General features: G+C 41.0%; 1 protein-coding gene across 1 annotated transcript; it reads left to right on the top strand.

Annotated features, from left to right (window-relative positions):
* Positions 1-1,596: 1,596 nt before the first annotated feature.
* On the top strand, positions 1,597-7,144 carry LOC106092322 (opsin Rh1). The gene is made up of 6 exons (XM_013259150.2): positions 1,597-1,912; positions 2,015-2,087; positions 5,688-6,178; positions 6,252-6,399; positions 6,466-6,743; positions 6,812-7,144. Exons 1-6 carry the CDS (start codon positions 1,905-1,907, stop codon positions 6,930-6,932), a joined length of 1,119 nt encoding a protein of 372 aa, XP_013114604.1. The 5' UTR covers positions 1,597-1,904; the 3' UTR covers positions 6,933-7,144.
* The last annotated feature ends 4,566 nt before the right edge of the window (positions 7,145-11,710 follow it).

Here is an 11,710-nt window from a genome sequence, read left to right as displayed (position 1 = left end):
GGTAGTTTTAGTACCCTTTCTTTAGGGAAGAGGTAGTTTTAGTACCCTTTCCTTAGGGAAGAGGTAGTTTTAGTGCACTTTCCTTTGAGAAGGGGTAGTTTTAGTACCCTTTACTTAGGGAAGGGCTAGTTTTAGTACCTTTTCCCTGGGAAATGGGTTGTTTTATTACCCATTCCTTAGAGAATGAGTAGTTTTCGAATCCTTTCTATAGGGAAGTGTTAGTGTTAGTACTCTTTCCTTAGGGAATTGGTAGTTTTAGTACCCTTACCTTAGGGAAGGAGTTGTTTTAGCACTCTATTTTTATGGAAAAGGTAGTTTTAGTACCTTTCCTCAAGGAAAAGGTTCCATTTCCCTAGGGAAAGGGCAGTTTAGTACTATGTCCTTGGGGAAGAGGTAGTTTTAATACGCATTCCTTAGGGAAGAGGTAGTTTTAATACCCTTTTCTTAGGGAAGGGTTAGTTTTAGTACACTTTCCTTAGAGAAGGGGTAATTTCAGTGACCTTTCCTTAGGGAAGAGTTAGGTTTAGTACCTTTTTCATAGGGAAGGTGTAGTGTTAGTACCCTTTCCTTTGGGAGATGGAAGTTTTAGTAATCTTTCCTTAGAGAAAGGATAGTTTTAGCACTCATATCTTAGAGAAAAGGTAGTTTTAGTACCCTTCTCTTAGGAAAAAGGATACTTAAACTACCTGTCCTTAGGAAAAAGGTAGTTTGACTACTTTTCCTCAGACCATTTTTAGTTAGATGATCCCAAATGCGATGAGTTACTTCGCTGTTCGCTCTATCGCTCTCGGGCTGCCTCATAAATTGACATTTTTGGGATTGATCATTGCCACTTTGCGTAAAGTGACTGGTACCCATTCTTCCGTTTCTATGGATTATCTTGAAAGTGGATTTACTCTTTTGGCACTAAAATAAATTTCTTTAGGGGTTCTAGGTACAAAATTCGCAGATGTTCGTTGACAACCTTATTGTTTTCTGAATTAAGTTCCATTTTTCCAGGCATTTCCAGGGATAGGATTGATTAGGCGAATACCATCTCGCTCATCTACGAATACAATTTCGGACCAATATACTACCAATGCCACACCCTCGTCTAGCCAGTGAAAAGGGTAGACACATAGTTGGTCCCCATAGTTACCAACATCTATGATCTATCAACGTGCTATATTGAATATGGTACGTTCAGTATTGGGACCGTTCTATCTACGAAGCGTGGGTGCTCATATTATCAATCTTCGTCTTCCTAATGAACAGCCAGATCTCTGTTTTATCAGAGTTCGTGTTGAGACCCCTTAGATAGGGCTCTCGACATTCTTTGAAGCTATTTGACTAAGAAACTCGATGATGTTGATTGAAGACGGTGGTGATTAAGAGGCTTTGTCTATACAAATAATCTTAAATTTTGCCGACCCAGTCTAATGTCTCATTGTCGATGCAAGCTACATATATGCATTTCTTAGCATACCTTGGATCATAACAATGGTGAAGAAAGAGTTCGGGGACATGAACGCGTAAAACAGAGGCCTAATTTAATTGTCAGAAAGGCCTATGACACCTGTCACTAAAAACTATAAAACATGAGAGCATATCCATATATTTTTGCAGATAGTGAATAGCCGTAACGACAATCATCAAATCGAAAGAGTGAGACGGTTAAATAGTTTTTTAAATATAATAGACCATACAAAGAGAAAAAAAACCTCCTCTATAGGGGTTACAAAACCAAAAAAAAGGAGTAATTGATTTACTGTGGTTCCAAAAAGTTATGTGATTTTATTTCACAATAACTTGCTAACTTTTGCCCCTACACGTAAATTAATGTAACACTGCAACCAACCACCAGCAGCGGTCGAAGAATAATTTAACAAACCAACATTTATTTTTCTGGTCAAATTCAAAACAACATGGAAAGGTGTGTTAAGGATGTGAATTACAAAACAAAAAAACTTCATGCTAAGAAATTTGAACCTTGATAAAAACGAAATATTTTTTTTTTTGGTTCCATTTTGCACAGATTTGCTGAGCCATCGTCCCAAATGATGGGACCAAAATTCGCAGCCCTCATGAATGGATCGGTGACGGATAAGGTGGGTATTAAAAGCGACAAGAAGGAAACTGAAGATTCAGAATATTTGCATTAAAGTTGGCCGGGCTGAATTTTGTAAACTCTTAAAAGGATTTAGAACAACCACATCGTTGCTGTATCTTATGAAAGGCAGACATCATTTAGGGCCAAAAACAAAAAAAAGGAAATGTTTTATACTTTAGCAGCTGAACTCCATTGCATGCCACAGTGCGACACCTCTTTGGAGCGAAGTTTCAAAATGGCCACAGTACTTCACAAATGTACTGGCATTAGGACAAGATAAACACCGCAGAACATTTTTTTCTGATGTTCTCGCCGGGATTCGAAACCAGGCGTTCAGCGTCATAGCGGACATGCTAGCCTCTGCGATACGGTGGCCTCCGAAAGGTGGATAAGCAATAAAAATTTACTAGTGTTCTACCCAGGTTTCGAATTCGAAAGCGTATAGTCATAGGCAGACATGCCAAACCCTGTGCCTTTCTCAATACAGTGAACAAAATTAAGTTTGGGTCCTGCATTCCTTTACTATAACAGTGGTGCATAAATCAGCACTGGCTGTGTACTTTCAAGAAATCATCGTTGTCTTAATTCCTCCCTTCTATCGAATGAAAACTGTCAAATTTGGCAGCGTTCTCAGTGTCATTTTTATGATCGCACTAATCCTTGAGAAAAATTTGCCTAGTCTATTGAGAGAACCCCATTGGCGAACGGCGTGCGACACCTCTTTGGGTAGAAGTTTCAACATGGCATAGTAACTCACAAATGTCGCCAACATTAGGAGGCGATAACCGCGGCAGAACATTTTTTCTGATGTTCTCGCCGGAATTCGAAACCAATAACTAAGCCTTGTGCCTTTTGCAATACACTGAATACAATTTTACTTGGGTCCCGCATTCCTTTTACTATAACAGTGGTGCATATACAATCACTGGCTGCGTACTTTCAACAAATCATCGTTGACTTAATTCCTCACCTTCTATCGAATATCCTCCTGCAGAAGTCGAAGGTGCACAAAGTCTTTTACCTTTCCTTCCCCCCATTTCTTTTCCAGAATAATTTCGATTGAAACACTAGGCCCTTGTGTTTCTGATTCGCCTTCTCAGCAATTACAGAGTGATTCTGTCAGAGACGGGAATCTTAATTTCGATGTTTCGTATATCACAAAGTGAAAATGCCAGCCATGTACTTTTTTTCCTTCTCTTCCTCAAACCATTAATCGCAGTCCATATCGACAATGCCCTCAGTGATCATGAAGATCGCACTGGTTGTCGAAAAAAAATGCCTCGTATATTGAGAGATATTCGGGTGGACTCCCAGGCGGCCCAGAGTGGCGACTATCGATCCGAGCTCAATGTTTTGAAAAGCCCCCTTAATATCCTGAAAGGGTGCCATGGCGTATATCTTTTGTCGGTAAGACATCTCGACATGCCTTCGCTCACCTGCCCTTGAGGTGTCAGTGAGTTCCGCTTATTGTACGATGACGATTATCCATGACAGAAAGATGACAGAGATGCCAAACTGATGGCACCATACCCTTGTCGCAGATTAAAAGCCAAAATAGAATAAAGGCCGAAACAGAATGAGAGCATCCCATAAAAGCAACGCGGAAAAGTAAAAAAAAAAATTAAAATTTGATGCTTAAAAGCGAGAGTCATTCTGTGATGTCATACGTGAAGTAGTGTTTTTAGTCATCAAAGTTAAAAATTGTTTAACTTTTGCGAATTGATTTTTTTAACATTTATTTGCAGAGTTGGATTTTGCTTAACTTTGCATTCTTCAACGCAACGCTCCTCAACGCGCTTATTTTGTTTTGGCTTTTAGACAAGCCAATAGTCAAAAGGTGGTTCACAAGCTGAGAAAGCTGAAAAGAGTAGCTCACAGGCTATGGAAAATTGCGTTGACTCAAAAACTAATAATGGGAAGTTATCTCTTGCATGTACCACTAAGGGGGTTTTACATTTTGCGAAAAAAGTTGAGGGAAACTTAGGTTGTGGACAAGCAAGGCAATGAATGGGGGGTTTAGGTTTAAATTAGAATGGCAGTCTATTTACTAAATACACTCGCCTAGGCTATTTATGCCCATTGTGACACCCCAGTAACGACAGACCCGGTCTCTAGTGGGAATGAAACTCACCACCCATGCACTGATAGTTCGAGTACCGGGAGAGTTTACAAGGTGCGAAAATAGTTGAGGGACTCTCAGGTTATGGACAAGCAAGATAAGATTGTGGTTATATTGTGGTAATATTGAATAAATGAACTTCGTTGAATGCCACAGTAGTACTGGAAGTACCAAATTTGTGTCAAATCAGTAAAAAGATTGACTATCTTGGGGTCGAAGAGGGCTCTTCGTAAGATGGGTTTATATGGAAGCTATATCAGGTTATAGACCGATTAGGACCATACATACCACGGATATTGGAAGTCATAACAAAACACGTCGTGTGAAATTTCACCCCTATCGGATAACAGTTGCGGCTTTCATAGGCTTTAGAGGTAAAATCGGGGGATGGGTTTTAATGGGAACTAAATCAGGTTATAGATAGATTTGAACCGTATTTGGCACGAGAGTTGGGAATCATAACAGAATTTCAGCAAAATTAGCAATTGCGAATCCCCATAGCTCAAGATATCAAATCAGGAGATCGGTTTATATGGAACCTATATCAGGTTTAAGACCGATTTAAACCATAGTCGGCATGTTGTGGGAAGATGTAACAGAAAATCCCGTGCATAGTTTCAGCCCAATCGGGCTGAATTTTTCCCTGGCGAAAAATTGTTACAGTACCCTCTCCCTGGCAAAAGGGTAGTTTTAGTACCCTTTTTCTGACGAAAGGGTAGTTTTAGTACTCTTTCCCTGGCGAAAGGGCAGTTTTAGCATCCGTTCCCTGACAAAAGGTTAGTTTTAGTACCCTCTCCCGGGTTAAAGGGTAGTTTTAGTAGCCTTTCCCTGGCGAAATGGTAGTTTTAGTACGCTTTTCGTTGCGAATTGGGTAGTTTTGGTACCTTTTCCCTGGCGAAAGTGTAGTTTTAGTACTCTTTCCCTGGTGAAAGGCTAGTCTTCGTAGCCTTATCCTGGTAAAGGTTAGTTTTAGTAGCCTTTACCTGGCGAAAGGGTAGTTCCAGTACCCTCTCCCTGGCGAAAGGGTAGTTTTAGTACCCTTTTCCTGGCGAAAGGGTAGGTTTAGTACTATTTCCCTGGCGAAAGGGTAGTTTTAGTACGCTTTCCCTTGGCGAAAGGGTAGTTTTGGTACTCTTTTCCTGGCGGATGGATAGTTTTAGTAGACTTTCCCTGCCGAAAGGGTAGTTTTAGTAACCTTTCACCGGCGAAAGGGTAGTTTTAGTACTCTTTCCCTTCGAAAAGGGTAGTTTTAGTACCGGACAGCCAGACGGATGTGGCTCGATTGACTCACAATGTCAACACGAGCAAGAATATGTACACTCTTTGGGATCGCAGATCAGTATTTCGAAGTGTTACCATCGGTCTAAATTAGTAAACCCCCCAATATATTGTGGTGGGCATAAAAAGCCAGAGACCAAATTAGTCATAGTCCAATAAAATATTCTATTGTATGTATTTTGCTCTATTCTACTCTCATAGGTAACACCCGATATGGCCCACTTGATCCAAGACTATTGGCATCAATTTCCCCCCATGGATCCCATGTGGAATAAAATTCTCGCCGCCTATCTGCTGACTATTGGTATACTTGCTTGGATTGGCAATGGAACTGTGATCTACATTTTTGGCACAACAAAATCTCTGCGCACGCCAGCCAATCTGCTGGTCATTAACTTGGCGGTATCAGATTTCGGAATGATGGTCCTGAACACACCAATGATGGGCACAAATCTCTACTTTGAGACCTGGATATGGGGACCCATGATGTGTGATGTCTATGCTGGTTTGGGTTCGGCATTCGGTTGCAGTTCCATTTGGTCCATGTGCATGGTGGCATTGGATCGTTACAATGTCATTGTCAAGGGTATGGCTGGACAGCCGATGACCATCAAATTGGCCATATTTAAGATTATATTTGTGTGGGCCATGGCCAGTATTTGGACATTTGCCCCAGTGTTCGGATGGAGCCGGTGAGTGGTGTGAAAGTTAAAGAAAAGAAAGAAAAGGGATTTATTTTCATAAAATCTTTGGTTTTACCCTTAGCTACATTCCTGAGGGCAATTTGACCTCATGCGGCATTGATTATTTGGAACGTGACTGGAATCCACGCTCCTATTTGATACTGTATACCATCTTTGTTTACTACATTCCATTGTTCTTGATCTGCTATTCCTATTGGTTCATTATTGCTGTAAGTATGGTTTTTTTTTTTTTTTTGACTGAAGCACCACCCTTAGTTGTTTTATTTCTTAACTAGGCTGTATCTGCCCACGAAAAAGCCATGCGCGAACAAGCCAAGAAAATGAATGTCAAATCCCTGCGCTCCTCAGAGGATGCCGAAAAATCTGCCGAAGGCAAATTGGCCAAAGTAGCTTTGGTTACCATCTCGCTGTGGTTCATGGCCTGGACTCCCTATCAGGTCATCAATACCTTGGGACTATTCAAATACGAGGGATTGACACCACTGAACACCATCTGGGGAGCCTGCTTTGCCAAATCGGCCACCGTCTACAATCCAATTGTGTATGCCACAAGGTAAGGATTTTTTTTTTCATTTTTCCCCTTCTATTCTCTTTTTTACTTTTCCTCTCAATCTCCCTTAGCCATCCCAAATACCGCATTGCCTTGAAAGAGAAATGCCCCTGCTGCGTCTGTGGCAATGTTGATGATGGCAAATCCAGCGATGCCACCTCTCAGGCAACTGAGGGTGAATCCAAGGCGTAAATCAACCTTGGCCCACCATCTACCACCAACAAACACGCTCGCCCACCATCACCTCGGTAGACCACCTACTAAAGTTTAGTATTTTTGTATATTTAAAAACTTCGGAGACACTGCAACTGATCCTCATCAGCAACATAGAACGAAATCCTTCGTCTATTTAACGAAAAATAAAAAAATTAATCAAAAGTGTTGTATTCGTTTTAGCTATTAAATTAATTTTTTTTTTTTGTTTTAAAACTCTGCAATGTCATTAAGGACGAAAAAATTAAAAAAAAAATCAAAGAAAAATTAAAAATGTCACACGAGACCTGAAGAAATAAAGAAGAACATGCATACAACCTATAAAATAAGGTCAGAAGCAATTAAAAAATGATGAAATTGTTTTATTTGCCATTTGGTTCTCTAAAGGATTTTTTTAGCCAAACAGAGTCTTAATATGAAAAATATTGGAACATTAAAAAAACAAGTTAGAGCGTCTTAAGTTGGGCCAGGATGAATCTTGTATACCCTCCACCATGGATCGCAGTTGACAAGATCTTCGAATGACTTTTTTAAATACGGGAACTGGTCCCGTATATATAAGAGGCTCAAGAAGTCGAGTACAAAGTTTCAGCCAAATCGGTTAATAATGTTGTTGTTGTTGTAGCAGTGTATTGTACACTGAGGCGGCAGCCCTTGCCGATGAAGTACTCCATCGGGTCGGTTAATAATCGCACCCTCTAATGGCTCAAGAAGTGAAATCGGGAATGCAGTCCAACACAACGTCTCCTACAGGGTCCCCTCTAATGGCTCAAGAAGTGAAATCGGGAATGCAGTCCAACACAACGTCTCCTTCAGGGTCCCCAAACACTCCGCCACGCAGATCAACCTCATCGTCTTTGAGTTCAAGGCCTTAAGGGCCCTCATACTGTTCACATATATCCTTAGTTTCGAAGGTAGCGGGTACATCCTACGGGTCTCCTTTGCACCCAGCGTAATGGCACAGACCTCTACCTGAAAGATTGTGAACTCGCCCGTTAGTCTAACTGGCATACCGATGTCGAGTGTTTCCGAGTAAACCCCCTGCCCTGTCTCTGACTCTGTCCGTCCTGGAACCGTCAGTAAAGATTGAGGTCTCCTCATCCAACTCAAACCCGGCATCGTCCTCCCGCTCCTCTCTTCCGGGAAAGCGAATCCGGATTAACCGTTCTAGAATCGAAGCTGTGTCCACTATCTCTCAGCATGCCAAGTTTCCTGAGCCTAAGCGCTATCTTAACGGCACAGCCCGAACATCCAGCCGCGTGCATCCAGTATACCATATCCGGGCTAACTCCCCACTTCCTGCCGAACATCCTTCTGCAGATGGCGCATATCGCCTTTCAGCGACTTTTTTCCGGATTCCTTTTCCAGAACAGTTTGGAATCGATTACTAGGCCTACATTTTTCACCTCTTTTGACAAATCCGAGTCTAAATCCGATATCTTATATCTCCGAGTGAAGAGCACCAGCTCTGTCTTCCTTGGTTTGGTCCTCAACCCATTTCTCGAAGCCCAGCCTGCACAGTGATCTTTCCATAATCTCGCTGATTGTCGACAGAAATCTGTCTCGAATCAATAGGACGATATCGTTTGCATAAGCGATCCATTTCACTCCATCTCCGTTGAGATCCAATAGGATAGCGTTAATCACTACGTTCCTGAAAATCAGCGAGAACACCTCTACTTGAGGCGTTGCCCTTGTCAACCGCCTTCTGAGAACACTTTCTCCCAAGTCCGCATCAATAATCCTGGACCATACTTGACACTAAATCCCACTTGTCCCGTGGTTATTTCTTGCAGACACTTTTCTTTAAAATTTATATTAGAATTGTCTTCCACTCCCAAATTCCTTTCATTTGATATCCATATTGTCCCAATCGGTCGACATGCCCGTTTGAAGGGGTTTTTTGGTGGGGCATTCCCCCAGTTTTATTATTACCACATCCAAAAAATGCGCTCAGGTGCTCTAAGTAAACAGAGGCCGTTCCAGACACAATTGTCGATTTTGTAGTGAAGATCACTGCAAAAGCTACCAATGAATCCAGAAAATGTCATAGTTTGGTGCGGTTTATGGGCTGGTGGCATCATTGGACCGTACTTCTTCAAAGATGGTGGGAATCGGAACGTAACTGTAAATGGTGAGCGTGAGATAATATCCAACTTTTCTTGGCCAAACGAAAGAGTTTGACTTGCATGGTGTGTGGTTCCAACAACCATGGTGCCTCAAGCCACATGGCACGCGTAACAATGGTCATATAGAGAGGCGAGATCGGTGAACATTTTATTTCACGTTCGGGGCCGGCCAATTGGCGGCCTAGATCGTGCGATTTAACGCAATTTGTTGTGGAGCTATGTTAAAGCTTATGGCCATACAGACAAGCTCACTTCAATTGACGCATTGGAAGACAACATTGAAGCATTTTTCGTGAGATACCGGCCGAAATGTTGGAAAGAGTATGCCAAAATTAGACTAAGCGGATGGACCTTTTGAAGCGCAGTCACTGTCAACATTTATATGAAATAATCTTCAAACATTAAATTATATGGACCGTACTATCGATTCAAATAAAGATTTCCTGTATTTGTCAGAATTTTATGTTTTTTTTTTCTTAGAAAAACTTTCTTAAAGCGTTTTAAAAATCACCCTTTACATTCTAGATTGTCTTAATATTCTAGGTTGATCTAGCCATGTCCGTCTATAGCGGTCAAACGTTTGAAGATATCCCCTTGAAATTTTACACAGACACTTTATATTGATGTAGGTCGTTGGGAACTGCAAATGGGCCATATCGGTTCAGATTTGGTCAAGGCTCCAATGGAAGGTGGTCCTTTGATATAACATCGTGAGCCCCTTGAAGTCACAATTGGTATCCAATCTGGCTGAAATTTGGCAAACAGTTCTTTATAATGACCTCCAATAATCATACCCAGTATGTTTAAAATCGGTCTTTAACCTGATATAGCTCCCATATAAACCTTCCTCTCGATTTGATATCTTGAGCCCCCGAAAGCCGCAACTGTTTCCTTAATATGGCTAAAATTTTGTATGTAGTGTTCTGTTAAGACTTCCAACAGCCTCCCAAGTAAGATCCAAATCAGATCTATAACCTGATGTAGCTGCCAATTAGTCTTCTGCGTATCCTAAGAGTTTAAATTTTTAGATGATTTGGTAGTAAAGTACAGATGTGCCCACCCTTAAGTTCATGTAGGTACATTTTTAGCAAAATCCATGGTGGTGGGTTCCCAAATTTCGATTCGGCCGGACTTGGCATGTTTTTACTTGTTCATTCTCTTCTCTCAAGTTCATCTGCCATTTCATACCCATTTTGTCTCAATAGGTCAATATGCCCGTTTGAGATGGTGCGTTTCCCTAGGATGGTGAGTGAATTTTACCAATCCCGCCTTTATCTACATTCAAGAACTTTTAGTGTACGAAGGCCATTTTGAACCCAAATCCGTATGTCAGATTGTCCCGTTCAACCCACATGTCCTATTGGGCGTTGTTTTTTGGGCTGGGCGGCCCTTTAGTTACTCCATTTTCAATATAAATGACAAATTCATGTTCTACTCTCAAAGGCCTTTGTTTGAGTCGAATATATTTCCGATAGGTCTATATGTCATTATGGGGAAATTTTTGGGATTAGAGGGCCACCAGATACTTAATCCCTAAAATTAATATCAAATTTATGCTCTACCACCACATGCCTTTCATATGTTAGCCATTTTATTCCATTTTATTTTATTATAGTGTATCCGTTTTGGGGGGATTGGGGTAGGGCGTTTCCCTTATGTAGGTATTTTCGACAAACGAAATCTACTTTCAAACATTTCGTTTAAGTATTAGGTAGGGCGTTCCCCCAAGTCTCTGATTGCTGACTGACCGACTGGTCATCGCAGGCCCAAAAGGCTAAAGTCAGAATCATGAAAATTTGCACGAATGTTGGTCTTGGGTCGAAGGCGCGAGATAAGGCTGGGTTTGATGATATTCGTACGTAAAGGTACTACAAAGTACCACAAACTACGAAAAAGGGGACTGTTTGCACAGGGCGAACGGAAAGGGCTAGGAAGATGTAATTAGGCTCAAATGAAATAGCCTCTCGAAAAAATGAGGTTTGAAGAAAAACATTTTGAACATTGTACCGGAAGTGGGAGAAATAGTACGTATAGTGCTAAAATTGGAAGTGGGAGAAATAGTACTCATACTGCCAAAATTGGTACTTTTTGGTACTTATTTTACAGATTGAGCTAATGGTCTTAATTTTGGTATTTAGGTACTATGGTAACCTTAGATGGGGGAGCAAATGAATTTTGTACACTTCGGTACTAAAAAAGTACCAAAAAGGTACGAAATGGGCGAACTTTGAACAGGGCGGATGAATAGAGCTAGAATTTTGAAATTTGGCAGGAAAGACATCTGCTGTAAAATAATACGGGTGAAAAGAAAAAAATTAAAAATATTTCTGGTAAGGTAAGAAAACGTACGTTTAGACCGCAGTTGCTACAATTTTGTACTTTCTTTACACATGAAGATAAAGGTCTGCAATTTGGCAGGTAGGTACAATTAGCAAATACGTGATGGGCGACTACTTGATCTATTCACAAGTCGTACATTTTAGTACCGAAATTGGTACCATTTTGGTACTTCCTTTACAGATGCAGCTAGAGGCCTGAAATTTGGCATGTCGATGCAACTAGGAAATATAGATTGGGTGGCTTAATGATTTTTTCAGAATTCCTACATTTTGGAACCATTTTGGTACT

Source organism: Stomoxys calcitrans, chromosome 2 (genome assembly GCF_963082655.1).
Source record: "Stomoxys calcitrans chromosome 2, idStoCalc2.1, whole genome shotgun sequence".
NCBI lineage: Eukaryota > Metazoa > Arthropoda > Insecta > Diptera > Muscidae > Stomoxys > Stomoxys calcitrans.
The sequence above is the reverse complement of the archived record's forward strand: the minus strand, read 5'-3'. Positions and strand labels throughout refer to the sequence as shown.

Coding starts and splice junctions, on each gene's coding strand:
- LOC106092322 (XM_013259150.2), top strand. Junction 2,088..5,687: donor ATGGATCGGTGACGGATAAG/GTGGGTATTAAA, acceptor CTACTCTCATAG/GTAACACCCGATATGGCCCA. Junction 6,400..6,465: donor CCTATTGGTTCATTATTGCT/GTAAGTATGGTT, acceptor TTTCTTAACTAG/GCTGTATCTGCCCACGAAAA.